The sequence below is a fragment of the Sorex fumeus genome, unplaced genomic scaffold, assembly GCF_029834395.1.
Source record: "Sorex fumeus unplaced genomic scaffold, SorFum_2.1 ptg000032l, whole genome shotgun sequence".
NCBI lineage: Eukaryota > Metazoa > Chordata > Mammalia > Eulipotyphla > Soricidae > Sorex > Sorex fumeus.
This window is the reverse complement of record NW_026606089.1, coordinates 11,960,434-11,980,496: the sequence shown is the minus strand read 5'-3', so window position 1 is coordinate 11,980,496 and position 20,063 is coordinate 11,960,434. Positions and strand designations below refer to the sequence as shown.

Sequence of the window (20,063 nt, the reverse complement as noted above, 5' to 3'; positions counted from 1 at the left end):
TGTGTTCAAGCTACTCTGAAGCATCAAGAAATGCACCTGCCAAGCGTGCCTAATGGGGTGAGCACCTGGGAGCGCATGCAGGCCGCCTGGGCGCTGCATGCAACAGCTCACCGGCAAGGTCCATCAAAGACTCAAAGCCATCCATTCAGAAAAGTGTACCAGGTTAGTCCAGCCACGGGTCTGCTGGTCCAGGCAGCCATGCTGGGCCGTGCAAAGGGGAGGCAACACCTATCACCTGGGGAGGTCTGGGCATGACCAGGGAACGGTCCTCAGCAGAAAGTGCTTCCCAATGACTCAGCCACAGCTGCTCACAGCTTCTCACCCAGTCCCGGTACTCACCACAAGCCTGCCCATAGGCAGTGGCCTGGACAAAGAGGACGTAGAGGGGAGGCGGCAGGTGTCTGGCTGTTTCATACTGCTTGTGAGCCTGGTCAAATGGCATGAACAAGTACTCCTGCACTGGGAGGGATGCCTGCATGCAACAAGAAATTTTTACTTTTCTTCTTGAAAGAATGTATGTAGTAATATGCGGCTGCTTTTTTGTTTGTTAGGGATTTTCTGTCGTTGTTTCCCGGCCTCCCATCCCACCCACCCCCTGCTCCACTATGCAGCTGTTTATTATCAGTTTTTTATTTATGAAAGTGGTATGTGATAAGCTAAAAGAATTGATAGGGAGCCAGAGAAATAATACAGTGGACAGAGTGCCTGCCTTGCATGCAGCCAACATGGATAGGTCCCATATGGTCCTTGGAGTCCTGCTTGGAGTGTTCCCTGAGCACAGAGCCAGGAGTAAGTCCTGAGCACTGCTGGGTGTGATGCAAAACCAAAAAACAAACAAAAAAAAATTAACAAAACCCACAAAATATGAAAGTCAATAATAAGGATCATTTTCTTTTACCAGCAAAAAACAGATCTTGAAAAAAGATACCATACAATTTCTCTTAGATATTCATCTGCATCTCAACCTGAGATGTAAACTTTTTCTCTTTCTCTCTTCATATTTCTATAAATAAAACTATTTTACCTCACATGAGAAATAGGAGCCAGAATGATAGTACAGTTGGTAGGATGTTTGCCTTATATGTGGTCGACCTGGGTTCAATCCCTCGCATCCCTTATGGTCCCCTGAGTAATGCCAATAATTCCTGAGTGCAGAGCCAGGAGTAACCCCTCAGCACCACCGGGAGTGGCCCCAAAACCAAAACAATTAAAAAATAAAATAATCAAAAGATATCTTAGAGTTGGGGCTCAGTGGTAGAGCAACTTTTTACATTGTGAGGCCCTGAGTTCCTTCAATTCCTGGCACCACACTCCCATGAGTGCAGAACCAGGTATGGCACCCAAACAAAGAAGATACCAGATAGTTTGGGAGTCAGGGAGAAAGCTCAGTTATCAGGATACATGCTTTGTATATGCAGGAACCTGAATTTAGTAACTGGCACTGCGAGGTATGGTCCTGGTGGCACCCAACACCACTGTACCTGAACAGTCCAGCATGGCTCGGAAAGTGTTATTGCAAGAAAGTGTTATAGCCCAGGCTCCCTTGAGCATTGTTTGGGAGGGGCCCCTATCAAAAGTCAGAAATACTATTTCCAACTACATCAAAAAACCACTAAGTATTTAAGAATATAAAAATCAGGGGTGGGGGCTTGAGCAATAGTACGGCAGGGAGGGCATTTGCCTTGTACAAGGCCGAACAGGGTTCAATCCCTGGCATCCCATACAGTCCCCTGGGCACCACCAGGAGTAATTCCTGAGTGCCCAGGAGTAACCCCTGAGTACTGCCAGCTGTGATCTAATCACTGTCACTGTCACTGTCCTCCCATTGTTCATCGATTTGCTCAAGAAGGCTCAATAACATTGTGAGACTTGTTACTGTGTTTGACATAGCGGATATGCCATGGGCAGCTTGCCAGGCTTTGCCGTGCAGGCGAGATACTCTCGGTAGCTTGCCGGGCTCTCCAAGAGGGGCGGAGGAATCGAACTTGGGTCGGCCATATTGGCTGCGTGCAAGGCAAACGCCCTACCAGCGGTGCTATCACTCCAGCCCTGTGACCCAATAAGCAAAAAAAAAAAAAAAAAAAACTGGCAGGAAGATAGCTCAAGAGCTAGCACACACACTTTTCATGCTGGAGCCTGGGTTCAATCCCTGGCATTACATGGACCCCCAGGTACCAAGTGTGCACCACTCAGTGTGGACCCCAAACAAAAGCAAAAACAAAACCAGAAGAATAAAAGTACATAAGCCTCTACACAAACATGTAAGAAATCAAAGACCTAAATGAATGAAACTGCATGCCATATTGATGGCCTGGACAACAGTATTGTCTTGGCATCAATTTTCTATAAAAGTGATATGATCACAGGGGCCAGAGAGAGAGCTCAAAAGGCTCAAGTACACACTCTGCATGTAGGATCCCTGAGTTCCATCCCTGACACAGCGCAGTCTACTGAGCACCACTGGACACCACAAAACAAAACAGGAAAAATGATCTACTGACGTCAGTGCAAACTCATTCTAAATTTCATCTATGCTACTGGAGAATTAACGTTAACACTCCTAATTCCACACCTAGGGTGAAAGAGAAAAAAAAATGCAGACTTGGTGAAATCCTACAGAAGTTAATTGATAATTTCTCTAAGGTCTTGCCATAGTGTTTTTCCAGAACCATCATTTACCCTTATTTAAAGAAGTATAAATATTCAGATAAAACCTGACTCTACAAAGCAAATAAACAACAAAACAGGTCATCTATACCAATAAATAAATAAATAAATAAAATAACATGGGGGGGGCTGGAGCTATAGTACAGTGGGTAGGGTGTTAGCCTTGCACGCGGCCGACCGGGTTTGATCCCCAGCATCCCACATGGTCCTCCAAGCACTGCCAGGGAGTAATTCCTGCGTGCAGAGTGGGGAGCAACCCCTGAGTATCACTGGGTGTGAGCCAAAAAGCAAAAATAAATAAATAAATAATAAAAATAACATGGGGGATCTACCCTCCTAGATTACCTAATTACTTTCTTACCTAGGTACCTTAGGTACCTAATGAGTTCTTATCAAAGGGAGTAGACATGACTGTCTGAGGTGCTGTGACGAACACGCAAGTGTTTCACCAACAAGAAGCTTTGAGTAAAAAAAACATTTAGGGTGTTGCATGCTGGAGGCTCCGGTTTGATTATTTGAAACTCATCATTCCCTGAGCACCATGCTGGGAGTAGCTCCTAAGCACTACTAGGTAAGGTCAAAAAAGAAAAGAACAGTCCGGAGAGTTAGTACAGCAGGTAGGATGCGAGCCTTGTAGACAGGAGACCCACGTTCAATCCCTGGCACCGAATACAGTCCCCCGAGCCTGCCAGGAGTGATCCCTGAGCGCAGAGCCAGGAATAAGCCCTGAGCACAACCAGGTGTGGCCCCAAAACAAAGAAGAAAGGAAAATGTTTACAGCACCAATTCAACATGTGGGGATGCTAGTGGTTCTTCCACCCCCACCATCCCTTTATCAAACCAGCTGGGTAGAGCCATTATTACAATGTGCTCTCACAATGATTATGGGAAAGACAAACTTAAAGAGAGACGGGCCCATTTGCCATCTCCGGTCAGCCAAGTCTCAGTGGACGGTAAGAGCAAAGCAAGAAAGGGGCCTTCACCTGCATGATGCTGTTGAGACGGGGCTGGAGGCTGCTCAGATACTCCTTCTTTACCTCAATCTCCTTGAGGATCTTCTCCTTGTTGGAGAGGGACTCTCGGTACTTCTCTGCCAGCCTGCGGGAGAAGGACAAACACCATCACCAGATGCAGCTCAGCAGACCAGGCCTGCTTGTGGTTACCTAGCGCTTACTCTGCATCACACACTGGGGAGACACTTGGCAAGCATCTTATCATTTAATCTTTATAAATACCCTAGAAGACAGACTGTTCTTATTCTTTGACTTTTTGGCTTTCAGAGTCACACATGCAGTGCTCAAGGGTTACTGTTGGCTCTGTGCTCTGCAATCACTCCTGCAGGGGCTCTGGGAACCATGTGGGATGCCAGGGATAAAACCTGGATTGGCTGCATGCAAGGAAAGCGCCCTACCCACTGTACTATTAATTCAGTCTCTGAAGATAGACTTTTCTTATCGCTGAAGGAGATGAGGGTTCAGGGAAGTAGGTAACTTGCCCAAGGTCACACAGGTGGCATCTGAATCCATGCCTGACTACACAGAAACTCCCTGTCTGTGACCACTAGGTGTCATCAATACCACACCCCACTAATAACTACTCCAATTCTGGCCTCAGATGCTAGACTGAAAACCTAACATGGGGACTTCTAGGTACTGACCCAAACAAGACCCACGGACAGCCTGTGTGGAACAGTGTAGAATCGGGTTCTGGCTAGAGTCATAGGAGCGCAGTAGTCACCAAGTTAGCCCATTTCATAGGACAAGCAGCATACTGAACAGGGCATCACAGGACAGCCCCAGGCGCTAAAATACTACATGCTAAAAAATGACAGCAGGGGCCACAATAATAATTCAGCAAGTAAGGTGCTTGCCTTGCATTTGGACAACCTGGGTTCGATTCCTGGCACCTTATATGGTCCCCAGAGCCTGCCAGGAGTGATACCAGAGCACAGAGCCAGGAGCAAACCCTGAGCACCACTGGATGTGCCTCCCCCACCCCCGCAACCCCCCACCCCAAACCAAACACACCATAAAAATCTTAAAAAAACAAAAAAACAAAAAACACTGATCTGATAAATTGTTAAGACAAAGATGATATATTTGGGTCTATTCATATGATGATTTAAAAACTATTTTCAATTGTGACATTATAGATTGGTGAAAGTTACAGCCTTTTTTGATGAATTCTATTGTTCTGTAAGTAAAGCATTACTAGTTTTAATACTGAATGGAATTATTACTACTATACATGAGAGTTCCCTCTGTTTTACAGCCTCTCATAATCAGTAATGAATATTTCTTGATATTTGATATATAGGACATTTATTTATCCTCAAACACTTTTCAAAAGGAAAAATATAAAAGTGCCAAAGTGAAAGCACAAATGACTGGGGAACAGGCCTGACAAGCACAAAGACCTGGGTTCCATCCCCATCACCTCACTCCTCCCTAGCACCACCAGGTACAGGCCCTGGTGGCCCTCATACTGCTGGGAAAAAGGCCCCCCAAAGCAAAGCAACAATAGAAAAATTTGTAACTCTAACCCTAATCTAAATGTCATCTCAAGACCATTCTAGTCCTAAAAAATAGATGCAATCATGATATGACTGCATAATCATGATTCCAGTATGAAAAAATGACATTAGTCTTAGAAAAACCTAGAGTAAATGATACTATTATACTTTTATTATATTTATATATTATGTGTATATAGTATCATATATTATTGTTTTTACTGCCGTATTGGGGACTCTTTCATGGTTAGGGGAATGAGACCCATTGTTTTTACTGTTTTTGGCATATCAAATATACCACAGATAGCTTGCCAGGCTCTGCCGTGTGGGTGGGATACTCTCGGTAGCTTGCTGGGCTCTCCGAGAGATAGGCTTATAGGGCAGCCTCTAATCGCCTTCGCATTGTTTCCTGGAGTGAGCAGACACCATTGGGCTACACTAGCACGCAACAGGGACAAATGGAAATATTACTAGTGCCCGCTCGAGCAAACTGATGAGTAACGGGATGTCAAGTGATCAAGTGATATATTATTGTTATATAGTATGTTATATTTATAGTAGCAATACTATATACTAAATGATACCATACTTTTATTATGGGCTGGAGCGATAGCACAGCAGGTAGGGCGTTTGCCTTGCACGCAGCCAACATGGCCGACCCGAGTTCGATTCCTCCGCCCCTCTCGGAGAGCCCGGCAAGCTACCGAGAGTATCTCGCCCGCACGGCAGAGCCTGGCAAGTTACCCGTGATGTATTCGATATGCCAAACACAGTAACAATTGTCACAATGGAGACGTTACTGGGCCCGCTCGAGCAAATCGATGAACAATGAGAGGACAGTGACTTTTATTATATTTAAAAATTATATATTATAAAAGCTTTATAATAGTATAGAAAAGCTCCATACTTTTGGTACAGGTTTGGCATAAAATGCAAACAAAAAAAAATTACATGAATTAAACTTATTTGCGGGGAGGGGGCATACTTAGCTATGTTTAGTGGTTACTCCTGATACAGTCCTTGGGGTGTTCCCTCTGACGTCTGAGGGACCATGTGGTGCCAGGAACTGAATCCAGCTCTCTCACATTAAAGTCTGAGCTCAGCCCATTGAGCAATCTTGCCAGCCCCGCAAATCCTTTATAAGAAGGGATATACACAACCTTCTGAAACATTCATGAGACTTTATAATACTGTAAGTATTTGCTGACAGGCAGTAGAAAAAGGGCCAAAAGAAATTTACAGAAAGAAATGTATTTAGGGGGCTGGACCAATGGCACAGTTGGTAGGTTTTTGCCTTGCACGCAGCCAATCTGAGTTCAATTTCCAGCATCCCATATGGTCCCCTGAGCACTGCCAGATGTAATTCCTGAGTGCAGAGCCAGGAGTAACCCCTGTGCATCGCCAGGTGTGACCCAAAATGCAAAAAAATAAAGAAATGTATTTAGATCTTAGGTGTTAATGCACGCGCGTGCGTGTGTGTATGTGGCAGGGTACATGGAAAACAATTTTTTAACAAAAACCATTACTTACCAGCATCAGGTGTTAATTTTTTATTTGAGATTTAGTTTGTTTTGGGGCAACACCTGGCACTGCTCAGGAAAGACTCCCAACTCTTTCTTCTGGGATCACTCCCAACAGTGCGTGGGGGCCCATGGAGTGTTGGGGACTCAACCACAGAGGTGAGCATGCAAGGCAAATGCCTTAACGCCTGGACTCTCACTCCTAATCCAGGAGTTACATTTTTATTTTTTAAATCCACTCCAATTTTCGGTTAACAACCTTAAGTCATTCCAATCCCACCCATAAACTGGTTTGACTAAGTACCAAATGTGAATTCATCACAAAAAGGGATTTGGTCTTAGCCTATTCCATGAGTTTCACAGGCCTTTGCTGTCTTATTAACCTGTACATGTCTGCACAGGTTAATCAGATTGGGAAAGGGTCCAGGGAGCTAGCTCAAAGGGCTGTAGTAAAACATATGGGAGCCCTGAGTTTGATTCCCAGTACATGGACGCCATGCACTGTCCAGAATACACCTCCTATCCCCCACCTCAGAAAAGGTCAGGAAGGAAGCCAGAGACATAGCTCCAATGGCATCGCACGTGTCTAGAGTGCTTAAGGCTCTGGATTCAGTCCTTAGCACCGTGGGCACCCCGCCCCACCACGCAGCCTCTGAGCACCACAAAGAACTAGCAGGCACAAGCAGGCTGAGAGAGTTACCTTTTCCGCTGCTCTAACTCCCAGTCCAGACGGGCCAGGGTTTGTTGGTGAGGGTCTCCCATGGTGACTTCAGCATTGCTAATCTCTGGGGGAGCCTCCATATAAAATTCCTCTATGCTGACCAGATCAATTTCTTCATGCTTTGATCTGTGGGGAAACACAAAGTGTCAAGTTGTCATCGCGAGGAGTCCAAACTAAGGCTTACCAGGCCCACTGTTCCCTCCCATGTATACCTATTGAACCCTGGTCTGCAATTACCCAGGAACCTGCCACCCCCTCTTTCCCGCAAATATTCAATAGATGCTTCAGTGTAAAGTGATGTACTAGGCAACATCCTTACTCATGTTGTCCAATCTTTTCACCTATGAATTAAAGACCTGGAGGGAAGCTAAAGTAATATCCCCAAGCTGATCAAGAAAACTATAAAGTGGGGCTAGAGTGACAGTACAATGGGTAGGGTGTTTGCCTGGCACGTGGCCGACCTGGTTTTTATCTCTGGCATCACATATGGTTCCCTAAGCCCCATCTGGATGATCCCTGAACAAAGAGTGAGGAGTAAGCTCTGAGTACCACTGGGTGTGGCCCCCAAACAAAAAACAATCAAAAAAGAACAAAGGCAAACTATGAAGTATGTGTCAAATTACAATAACACAATCTAAGGCTAGAAAATAGCTCAATGGTTGGAGCACAGGCTTTGCATGCAGGAGCCCTGAGTTCAATCCCTGGCAGCGCATGGTCCTCAAAGCATTTCCAGGAGCACCCGAGTTTGAGACAGGAGTAGGCCCTGAGCACTGCTGGGTATCACAGAAATTTAAAAATCAAATAAAAAAAACTATAGTCAAGGACTACACTGTCGGGCTGAAATATTTAAAAAAAAAAAGTCATTTAACAGGAATAAACGTGAGTTTATACTTAAATTTAAAATATTAATGGGGTAGGGGCCAGAGCAACAGTACAGGGATAGGGCATTTGCCTTTACTCAGCTGACCGGGTTCAATCTCCAGCATCCCAAATGGCCCCCAGAGCACAGCCAGTGGCAACAATGCCTGCCTGCCTTGAAAGCACGAGGCCTCAAATTCAATTCCCAGTGCTACCAAGTGCCCTGCGCAGAGTTCTTGCAGATCACTTCTCTGGGAACCCCTAGCACTGCAAGCAGGTGTGCAATTTCCAGTGCAAAGCCAGGTGAACTGCAACTAAAACTGTGCCGCACCCCAGCAGGAACATGAGCCTGATGACAGTAGCAGTGACCTCCCACAAGCAAAACCACCAAGATGTGCAGGAGCACCACAACCTCCATCTTCTGAGTCCCCTAAAACAGTATCTCATCTTGGGCTGGAGAAATGGCTCAATGAACTGAATGCATGCTCTGCATGCAAAAGGTTCATGGTGTGCTCCCCTGAGCATTCTATGCTGTGCTCCCCTGAGCACTGTCAATCCTGAGTACAAAGTTGAGACTAGCCCCTGAACACCATGGGGTGTGACCCCAAAACTAAACAAAACAAGAAAAAACAAAGAAAAAAGTATGTCGTTCAGGTGCTGTGTAAAATCAGGAAACTTACCCTAGTACAAAAGCATTAGCTCAAGTGTTTGCCTTACACACAGCTAATCTACCTTCAATCCCCAGCACCCCGTATGGGTCCCCCAAATTCCGCCAGGAGTGATTCCTGAGTGCAGAGCCAGGGGTAACTCCTGAGCACTCCTGGGTGTGACATCCCCCTCAAATATAATGATCATTACATGTAATATATATATATATATATATTTGGCTTTTTGGGTCCCACCTGGCGATGCACAGGGGTTACTCCTGGGTCTGCACTCAGGAGTTACTCCTAGCAGTGCTCAGGGGACCATATGGGATGCTGGGAATCGAACCTGGGTCGGCCGCGTGCAAGGCAAACGCCCTATCCGCTGTGCTATCTCTCCAGCCCCTTTTACATGTAATATTTTATTACAGTAAAATTGGGGCCTGAGTGATAGTACAGGGGGCAGGGGCTTGCCTTGCACGCAGCAGACCCAGGTCTAATCCCTGAGCACAGATCATCCAGGAGTAAGTCCTGAGCATAGCCAGGTATACCACCCCCAATCAAGATAAAAGAATATAGTAAAATTTGCCTTTCAGTTTCCACAAGTAGCAAGAATACTTTTCTTATCTATTGTTTACCTTCTCATCTCTCAGCTTGGTTTTGCTGTGAGGATTTAAGAAAATACCTTAAAGGTATTTAAGAAAAATACTAACAAACTATAGACAGCGAAGTTAGTAAGTTTAAGTTTCAAAGAATATTCACTTGCAAAAATGAACTCCAGGAGGACCAGAAACAGAGCTCAGAGATTATGGTGCTTGCCTTGCAAGTGGCTATACGGCTTTGACTCCTAGCATTGGTTCCCCTGAGCAACATCAGAAATGTCCCCTGAGCACAGAGTCAGGAGAAGCCCCTAAGGAAAAAAAAATTCCTAAAAACCCAACAACAAGGGGGTATGGTGCCGCCAACCGGTCAACCTGTACCTGCAGGGCTAGTGCATCAGCAGCCTGATGTTGCCTTCAGGCTTCCTGATACCCCAAAATTGCCGCTGTGCCTTTGGCCAGACCCCAACAACTTGGGACAACAAGTTTACCAAGAAATTAAATGGCCAGGGGTTGGAACAATAGCACAGCGGGTAGGGGGTTTGCCTTGCACGCAGCCGACCCGGGTTCAATTCCCAGCATCCCATATGGTCCCCTGAGTACTGACAGGGGTGATTCCTAAGTGCAGAGCCAGGAGCAACCTCTGTGCATCGCCGGGTGTGACCCAAGGAGCAAAAAAAAAAAAAAAAAATTAAATGGCCAAAAGTTAGGCATTTGGGAGTCACACCACCAAACCACCTCTGGCTCAGCTATACAAGCTCATTGAAAGTTGGGATGGGCTACCTCCCCCACTTCCCGATACCCATGGAAGAATTAGCAGTCACCCCCATGAACCAATTCCAGCGCCACCCTGTAAGCTCTACTATTGGTTTTGCCTCAGAGACCCCTAAATAAATCTCGAAAGAGATCAAAAGCCGCAGTTAAGCTCAGACCCATATATGGCTGAACAGTCCGGAGTAAACTGGAGGGGGCGGGTTGGCCTGTGCCCGTCCAAGCAGAGTCCCCGGAAGCCTCTTGCTACCACAATCCAAAATAGCCGCCATACCCCAAGCCTGACTCCACCGTTTCAGGATGGACCTCACCAAGATATAATCTGCTGAAAATTTTGTAATGTGAATCTAAGCACACCAACAGCCCTGGCACAGAGACACAGTAGCAAGTCCCAGATGACACCACAGTGCCGGGATCTCTCCGGGCCCCATACCGAGCCAATATCACCAGGGCACCCCAGATGGAGCAGATGCAGTCTCCCCTCCTACTCCAGATGGAATCCCAGTGACTAAGAGCTTCCACAAGCAAGTATGTGAGTTCCAGGACTACATCTTCAGGCCGCATGTTGGCAGAGGACCTGGGCTGTCCCTCCCCAGGTCACCAGATGCCCAGAAGACTGGCTGTCACGCCCACAATTTGCCTCCAGATGCCATCTTAGCACACCAACAGCCCTGGTCCAGAGGCTCCAAAATGAATCTCAAAATGGATTAGTGCTATACAGAATGTCTCTGGAACCCGACCATTTATAATCTAGAAATTTACATTTACAATCGCACCCACGTGAGCTCTCGTGATATTCAAAATGAGCTATGAAAAATATATTATCTAGTGTCTGCTCCTGACAGGTAGGTTTGAATGGTGGTAGGAAAATTAGAACAAAATTAATGCCCCAAAATCAGAAAGAGTATTGGGGAAATTGTCTACCATAGAGGCAGGGTGAGGACTGCGATGTGTATGTATGTGAGGGGTGGGGGGTGATACTTGGGGCATTGGTGGTGGAAAATGTGCACTGATCGAGGGATGGGTATTTCATCATTGTACGGCTGAATCTCAAACATGAAAGCTTTGTAACTCTATCTCACGGTGATACAATAAAATAAAAAAGTAATGTGGAGTTCATGCCCAATTCAATCAGCTTAATCAATGGCTGAATAAATAGCAGTACTCCTACATTATTTAAAAAAAAAATCTGCTGGACCTTGATAGAGGACAGCGGAGATGTGTGGAAATGATCTGCTACTATACCAGGTATCCAGGAATTCCAACTACTGTAAAAGTCCCGGCTAGGGAAAGGCAACTGCCTTCTTTAATTATTTTTTTAACTCCACTGCCAGGGATTTAACACAGGGTCTCACACAAGGCACGTGCTCCTCACTGAGCACATCCCTGGACCGAAACAACTGCTCTTGACCAGGTACAGAGCTCAAAACTCAACAGGCCCAGAGGAGCGCCTGCAGTTCCTTGTGCAGCTGAAATTATTGCTTCTAATTCTCCCAGTCAGGATGATACATTCACCCTTCTGCAAATAATGCGGGCTCCAAGCTCATCGGTTTTTTCCTAAAGAGAATAGCCAACACTACGAAGGAAAAGAAGAAAACCAAAGACCCGCTAAAGCCCTGACCATCCAAACTTACTTAAACTCCAGACACTTGGTGATCTCCTTCTGCAGGTGCATCACCTCATACAATAGGTTCTGGAGCTGCAGGTGGTACGCGTCTACCTTCTGCTTGGCCTAAACGGAGGAGAAAGTCACAGGTGAGCTGGACAGGCTCAATGGGATAAAGCAGAACAGGAGCCAACTCAAGAGGTACAGGGAATAAAAGAGGGATGGGGAGGAGGGAGAGGAAAGCTCCAACTCCTACCTCATGGGTTTGATCTCTTCCTTTCTTCAACCGGATGTGGGCTAATCGGTTAAGTTTCTTTAGAGTCATGAAGTGCACACAACTCTGGATCCTCCGATCTTCAATCTCAACTGCCTGCGAGCAAAGAAACTGGTAAAGACCAAAATACCATAGATACTCTTGTCTGGATTCTCCACCCTTCACGGTTGACTCATCCTCATCCAGAGGTTAGATCCCCAGCACCCCATATGGTCCTCTGACGCCTGCCAGAAGTAATTCCTGAGTGCAGAGCTAGGAATATCCCCTGAGCACCACTGGCTGTGGCCCAAAAATCAAAACCAAACAAACCAAAAAACATGTTTTAAAATAAAAAATAGCAGAACTATAAATGCAAAGCTTCACTATGGTAAAACTGAGAGGATGATACTTAGAAGTAGAGCGACTCTTAAAAAAATGAAACTTGTTTCTTGCTGATGGGCCACGTGCACACCAATATTGCCAGTGTCCTCATAATTTGACCCGCACCTGCTCAGTGTGACATCATGGTGGCCCCCCAAAAAAATTCTTTCTCTACCTTTTAGTCTACACTTGATCTTAGCCAAAAGGCCAAGAAGCGATGGCTGGAGCGATAGCATAGCGGTAAGGCGTTTGCCTTGCATGCAGCCAACATGGCTGACCCGAGTTCGATTCCTCCGCCCCTCGGAGAGCCCGGCAAGCTACCGAGAGTATCTCGCTCGCACAGCAGAGCCTGGCCAGCTACCCGTGATGTATTCGATATGCCAAACACAGTAACAACAAGTCTCACGATGGAGACGTTACTGGGCCCGCTCGAGCAAATCGATGAACAACGGGAGGACCGTGACCGTGACCTACCTTTTAGTCATATTGTTTATTTTCTCCAACCTAATACCTGTCTTGTCACTTAATATTGCTAACCTTACTTTTATCTCTCTGATTTACTTCTGTACATCTCCACCCTTATGACAGCAAAGGAATTTACATTCCTCAATATTTCTCAACACCTGACAAAATGCCTAGCACTAAATAAATATTCACAAGACAAATGACCAAACTGCAGATACAGAAAAATTGTCTTCTACTTTGATTACAGTAATTGATGACAGGGAGCTGAAGAACTACTCCATTACACAGACAGGTCTTGGAAGCCCTCAGACTCCATCTACCTCGTCATGTCTGGGACAGAAGACAGAATCAGGACAGGCTCTGCTAAGTGGGAAAACAGCCCCATCCACGTGCACCTACCACACACGTTCATCCATCCTTACCATATCCTTGCCTCCCCGGCTTTTCAGGTCCTGGATTTCAGCCATGAGCCTCTGCAGCTCCTGGCACGTGTACTTGTACAGTTCATAGTCTCTGCCAGGGTCCCGCAGGTCCACTTCAGCCTCCTCACTGTAGTATTTGCCCTCCTGCGGAAGCAAGGGAAACAACCTTGGTTAGGGGAGAGAGTTTGTCTACACCAGGGACACGAAGATGACATTACGAACAATACAGTTCCAACTGTGGCTAAATGTAAAATTAAGAACATTTTTCTTTCTGGGGGAGGGCAACACCTGGCAATGCTCAGGAGTGACTCCTAGCTCAGTGCTTGGGGCTTCTCCCAGTGATACTCAAGCAACCATATACTGCCGTGGAAGAAACTGGACTTCCCGCCTGCAGTGCATGTGCTCCAGCCTTTGAGTTCTCTCTCTAGTCCCCAAATTTTATCTTTAAGCAAAATAAGATCATGCTGCTTAGTACAATTTCTCATTCCAGGAAATAAAGATCGCCACCAAACTGGTTGCACAAGAACTAGAATTCACCTAAGCTAATTCCTACTGCTGGTCAAGTTTTCGGGAGCAAATACAGAACCATAACAGGCTCCAAACTTTTGAAGTAAACAGAATTCATCTCTTTCCTTTTTTATTTTTTTAGACAAACCTAGCAGTGCCCAGAGAGTACTTCCAGCATGGTGCTCAAGAGACATGGAGTACTCAGGCCTCCTGCAAATAAAACATGAACTCCAGCATTCTGAGACACCTTTCCAGTCCAGAATATCTCTTGAAGAGAGACTCAGCATCAATGCATTACTTTAAATTTAAATTAAAGAGGATAAGTTTGGGATGAAGTGATAGTACAGTGGGTAGGGTACCTTACATGCCTTACATGCAGCTAACTCAGGTTCGATCCCCAGCATTGCATATGGACATCACATGGTCCTCTAAGGCCCGCCAGGAATGATCCCTGAACATAGTAGGATGTGGTCCCAAAGCCAAATAAACATTTGTGATAAATTAGCTAACAGGGGCCAGAACAATACTATAGCAGGTAGGGCACTTGCTTTGTATGAGATCGACCTGGATTCGATTTCCCAGCACCAGATATGGTCCCTCAAGTCGGCCACGAGTAACTTCTGAGTGCAGAGCCAAAACTAACCCCTGAGTACTACCAGGTATGGCCCCAAAACAAAAACAAACACTTCAAAAATAGAAGTTCAAAGAATCAGCAAGGGGGCTGGAGAGCTGCAATACAGGAGAGAAGACAAGTGCCATGTACCCGGTTGACCCCATTTGGATTCCCTGCTGAGGGGCTGAGCACTGTCAGGATATGTTCGAAACAACAAAACCAACCCTAAAAAGACAGCGAAAGGAGAACTTCAGAGCCACTTGATCTCTCAGGCCACCGAAGAGGTTCTGTAGTTGTAGGATAACACTCTTTTGTCCTTCCTCAGGTAGCTTAGGTTTGTCAGGTCACACCCATCTAAGAACACTGAACTTGTATTGTAAGCAATGTCCTTTCTGTGTGGACACAGGAAGACACTTAATATTATGCTTTGTAACTTGGGAGTTGATTGACTCCGAATAATATTTACTCCTGGGCATCTGATTTCTTGACTCAGTTGCCCTTAGTTCCTACCACCCCAAAAGCAGGGTCCCGACAAGGGACTGAATGGACCCAGGGCAAACAGTGAGCTACCCTGGCATCGAAATGGGCCAGGCCAAAGAGCCACGATACTCAACTATAAGTTGAGGGCATGATCATGGACAAATACTGTCATGATCCAAAAGTAAGTAATGACGAGACTAGGACCCTGCTGGAGCTAGGAAGATTAACCTGGCCTGAGGACTGCGAAATGTATAGTGAGATGTTCTCAGGAAGAACCAAACTAAATTTATATCTCTTACTGTGCTCATACAGAATGACATTGCTAGAAATATTAGAAGTAGATTTATTACAACTATTTAAGTAGATTACTAACTGAGGGAAGAACACACCCTTGTTGGGATCCCACCCTTGGGTGGATCTCCTAGTAATCTGAAGTAATCTCTGTAGATGAGATTTTATCCTTGAGTTAATCTCCTGGAGGAGTGGTCTTACCTCTCTTTGTTGATTCATCAGTATTCAACCCACCTTTATGTCACCGCCTTATGTGACTGCTATATAAACTAAGACGTAAGCTCGGAAAGAGGGGGAGAAGCGAGAGAGCACAGGCTCCAGAGATCCAGAGTCAGAGCCAGGAGAGAGGTTCCAAGATTGGGGCCCATGAGAGAAGGAGGCAGAGAAAGACAGGAGTTAAGAGGATTGGAATAAACTACTATTGATATAGACCGGCCTGGCCCTCGTTTCTTCTTCCGTCTGCCCTTGGCCAACAGCCGTTCCGATCCAGGCCACACACAGCGGCTCAAGAGCACCGAACGCAGGCGGTGAGACGGTGCCATCCAGTGAGCCCGTGAACACACAACCTTCGGCGTGATAAGATTTTACATGTAGTCACATAGTTCTGGCACCATCTGTCGCAGACCAGCACTGCCAAATCTCCAAAGAGTCAGCAGCATGTCACAAATGCACCGCCCTCTTCTGACCATCAGGAAAACGGGAGACAGGACCAGAGAGATAGTTTACAGCAGACAGGGAACTTGTTTTGCACACAGCCGACCAGGTTCAATCCCCAATATCCCATATGGTTCCCTGAGCACTGCTAGAAGTGATTTCTGAGTGCAGAGCCAGAAATAAGCCCTGAGCATTGTGGGTGTGGTCCAAAACGAACGAAAGAAAGAAAGAAAGAAAGAAAGAGAGAGAGAGAGGAGAAAGAGAGAGAAGAGAGACAGACAGCATAATAGAATACATTCTGTTCAGGGACTTGGCCACAGCTATAGTTCCTCAACAGCCAGTAGCCCTGACTGATGTTACCTGCTCGGCATCAGATCGGTTTCGCTTCCCTTCCGTTGGGGCTCCATCACTTCGGATCACCTTCGGCTTACGTTTCTTGCTCGATTCTGATGACATGGTTATTTAGTACAGGCAGGAGGAAACAGTAGAGATCTACAAGTGAAGAGAAGAAAGCTTTTGGGATTTTTCCAGAGTTGAGTACAATGCAGTTGGGATGCGTGTGTCCTGCAGGGATCCCCAGTCACTACTGGGCATGAACCTCAAGAACCCAGGAGTAGGTCCCTGACCAACACTTGGTATGTAGACCAAAACACAATAAAGGAGTGGGGACGGGGTATCATTTCTCAGCCTGTATAAAATGACCCACCTTCACCCCATCTCCTTTAAAGGTACAATCACTCCACCAACCAAACTCCTCAGTCTGTTATATAAATCCACTCCTAATGCTAATGCCAATGATTTTTCAGTGTGCTGAACTTTTTTTTTTTTTTTTTTTTTTGGCTTTTTGGGTCATACCCGGCAATGCTCAGGGTTTCTCCTGACTCTAAACTCAGGAATTACTCCTGGTGGTGCTTGGCGAACCATATAAGATGCCCAGGATTGAACCTGGGTGGGCTGTGTGCAACACAAATGCCTCCCCACTGTACTATCTTTCCAGCCCTGTGTGCTGTACCTTAATCTAAGCACTCTGTGGTTATATTTTTAATCCTTAAAAAAATACCTTTCAGATAAGAGTCTTTTGTAGATGAAAACAGTGAAACTCAAAAAAGTAAATGACTAGCCAAAGATCACACAAATTATGTCTCTATGTCTCTTTACTTACTTTTCCCACTCAGGAACATGTATTTCCTCTTTCTCTCCCCTTACGTCTAAATTTAAATAAAAACTATCTTGCTTTAAAAATAATAGTAGGGAGTATGGTATCACCAGCAGGTCAATCTGTACCTGTGAGGCGAGTGCATCAGCAGCCTGATAGTGCCTTCAGACTTCCAGATACCCCAAAATTGCTGCTGTGCCTTTGGCTAAACCCCAAAAACTTGGGGCAAAATTTACCAAGAGAGTAAACGGTCAAAAGTTAGACATGTAGGAGACATACCCACAAACCACCTCTGCCTCAGCTATGTAACTGGAGGCAAGGCCTCTCTGGTTCCTGATCGAACTCCTTAACAGCCATGACCCCTGAGACTCAGAAACAAATCTCGAAACCCAGCGGCTTTTGGCAGAAATGCGTCCAGTCCCTGCAGTAGGTTACCGGCACCTGGCCACCCCAGGTGGGAATAGATTTCATGCCTTGGCCTGTTCCCCCTGGCAGCTCGGTGGCCGCCATCCTCCAGAGGCTATGGGACAGTCAGGTTTGGGCCAGCAGTGACAAGACACATGGGGCCTCACGGGACGGGGGTGCAGCCGGCCCTTTCCTCCCCACTCCAACAAGACCCCGAGTCGCCGCCCATGAACAGTCTCTCTGGCTCCTGATCAAGCTGCTTAATGGCCATGATCCAAGAGACTCAGGAACAAATCTCGGAACCCAGCAGGTTTTGGCAGAAATCTCTCCAGATTTAATTGTTAACATTTCGGAATTCCAAAATCGCGCAGCCACTATTGCAGCCATGCGACATCACATGTTATAAATAACCAGCAATACAAAACAAATTGTCTACTGTTGCCTTTTTGGCAGATCTGAGTGTTGCGGTAAAATCCCAAATAATAATAGTGGATCTGGTGTCAAAATATTGAATGTAATCAAAGTACAGAGAGAGTAATATGGAAATCATCTGCCCCACAGATAGGGGGAGGGTGTGGGATGGAGGGGTATAGTGGGGTTTTTGGTGGTAGAAAATGGGCACTGGTGAAGGGACAGGTGTTTCACTGTATGACCAAGACTTAAACCCGAAAGCTTTGTAACTGCTCTCACGGTGATTCAATAAATAAACTTATAAAAAAAGAAAGAAAAAAGTAAGGTGGAATTCATGCCCAATTCAATCAGCCTAATCAATGGCTGAATAAATAGCAATACTCCTACACACACACAAAAAAAAATAGTAAATTTGGACACTGAGCAACAGTACAATGGGTAGGGCGTTTCCTAAGCATGTGGCCAACCCAGGTTCTATTCCCAGCATCCTATAAGGTCCTCCAAGCACTGCCAGGAGTGATTCCTGAAGTGCAGAGCTAGGAGTAGCCCCTGAGCACTGCTGAGTATGGCCCAAAAACACAAAACAAAACAATAAAGTTCTTTGGTTTTTGTTTTTGCTTTTTGGGTCATACCTGACGATGCACAGGGGTTACTCCTGGTTTTGCACTCAGGAATTACTCCTGGAGGTGCTTGGGGGACCATATGGAATCGAACCTGGATCGGCTGCGTGCAAGGCAAATGCCCTACCTACCTGCTGTGCTATCTCCCCAGCCTCTAAATAAAGTTTTTAAAATAACAACAACAACAAAAAAAAAACCAGAATCTTCATCTCATGGAGCTCAGGGGGATCTCAAAACATCATCCCTCTGCCCCGTCATTCAGCTGTTTACACAATCCCAAAGTGAACCAGACTGTTCCCCTTCACCCAACTGATTACCAACCTATGTAGGGAGCTAACAGTATAGCAAGATAGAGTAGGGAAAGCCAAAGTGGGCATTTCCACTATTTTAAGGAACAAGTCACCTCCCTTTTCTCTGGGTCAGTCTCCTCAGTGACAAAATAAAAATAACAGTCCCTACTGCAGAGATGACTGGAGCCATTATCATAGAGGTTAGTGCCCTAGGTAAGGAGAGAAGCAAGATCTGGAAGGGGGCCTCTCCGAAGACATGTGGGGGCATCTTTAGTGAAAAAGAAAAAGTTCATCTCTTTCCAGTTGTTCAGACACCTGCTGATGTCAAAGCCGCCATCTAGTTCTCTGGAGTTTGTCTTTAAATATCTGTAAACATCAATGTTCCGTGATTAACAGCGGGCTCTGTTCTAGAATCTGAGCGAATAAAACTGAACCAGAACTACGACTAGTGTTCTATTTTTGTCATGTAAAAGGTCTTTCACCATCAGTGTCTAGCATAGAAATGGCAGCATCTAATCATTAACCAACAATACATGTGAAAATTTCCCTTTTTTAAAAAAAAGTCTTATTTCTTGTTTTGGGGGCCACACCAGGCAATGCTCAGGGACTACCTACTCCTGGCTCTGCACTCAGGGATCACTCCTGGCAGTGCTGGGGGAACCATGAGGTGCCAGGGAGGAAACTCAGGTCAGCAGAGCCCAAGGCACGGGCCCTGTCCACTGCACCGCGCGGGTCCCAGAACATGTCCCATTTTTGATAAAGCCTTGAAGTTCTGTATTAAAGCAAATCAAAACAGGGGGTCTGGGGAGACTGTGGGGCAGATAAAGAGCTAGAACAAGGGCTGGAGTAATAGCACAGCAGGTAGGGCGTTTGCCTTGCATGCGGTCAACCCAGGTTCGATTCCCAGCATCCCATAGGGTCCCCTGAGCACCGCCAGGGGTGATTCCTGAGTGCAGAGCCAGGAGGAACCCCATGGCCGGTGTGACCCAAAAAGCAAAAAAAAAAAAAAAAAAAAAAAAAAAAGCTAAAGCGAGCTACTTCCCGCAAAAGACCAAGAGCCAGCCTGTACAGGCCTATTCGCTTTCCCCAGCGCCTAACGCTGCCCAGCAACTAGTGGACGCTCGGCCACGTGTTTGCACGAATTTATGCCCAAGATAATACAAGAACATGGCAGGGTCCAGCCTCTGGCTTCCTACACGTTGCCTTGCACGGGGCTA

The 20,063-nt window shown here is 46.0% G+C and overlaps 1 protein-coding gene across 2 annotated transcripts in view; it reads right to left on the bottom strand.

The window, feature by feature from the left end:
* THOC5 (THO complex subunit 5) overlaps positions 1 to 16,456 on the bottom strand; it is a 37,127-nt gene extending 20,671 nt beyond the window's left edge. For both annotated transcript variants that reach the window (XM_056116502.1, XM_056116503.1), the window contains exons 1-7: positions 16,325 to 16,456; positions 13,420 to 13,563; positions 12,155 to 12,268; positions 11,927 to 12,024; positions 7,400 to 7,546; positions 3,651 to 3,765; positions 340 to 472 (exon numbers count right to left, since the gene is read on the bottom strand). In XM_056116502.1, coding sequence (XP_055972477.1) covers positions 340 to 472; positions 3,651 to 3,765; positions 7,400 to 7,546; positions 11,927 to 12,024; positions 12,155 to 12,268; positions 13,420 to 13,563; positions 16,325 to 16,420 — 847 coding nt within the window. In that variant the 5' untranslated portion in view covers positions 16,421 to 16,456. The remainder of the gene's footprint in view (positions 1 to 339; positions 473 to 3,650; positions 3,766 to 7,399; positions 7,547 to 11,926; positions 12,025 to 12,154; positions 12,269 to 13,419; positions 13,564 to 16,324) is intronic.
* Between the last annotated feature and the right edge of the window lie 3,607 nt (positions 16,457 to 20,063).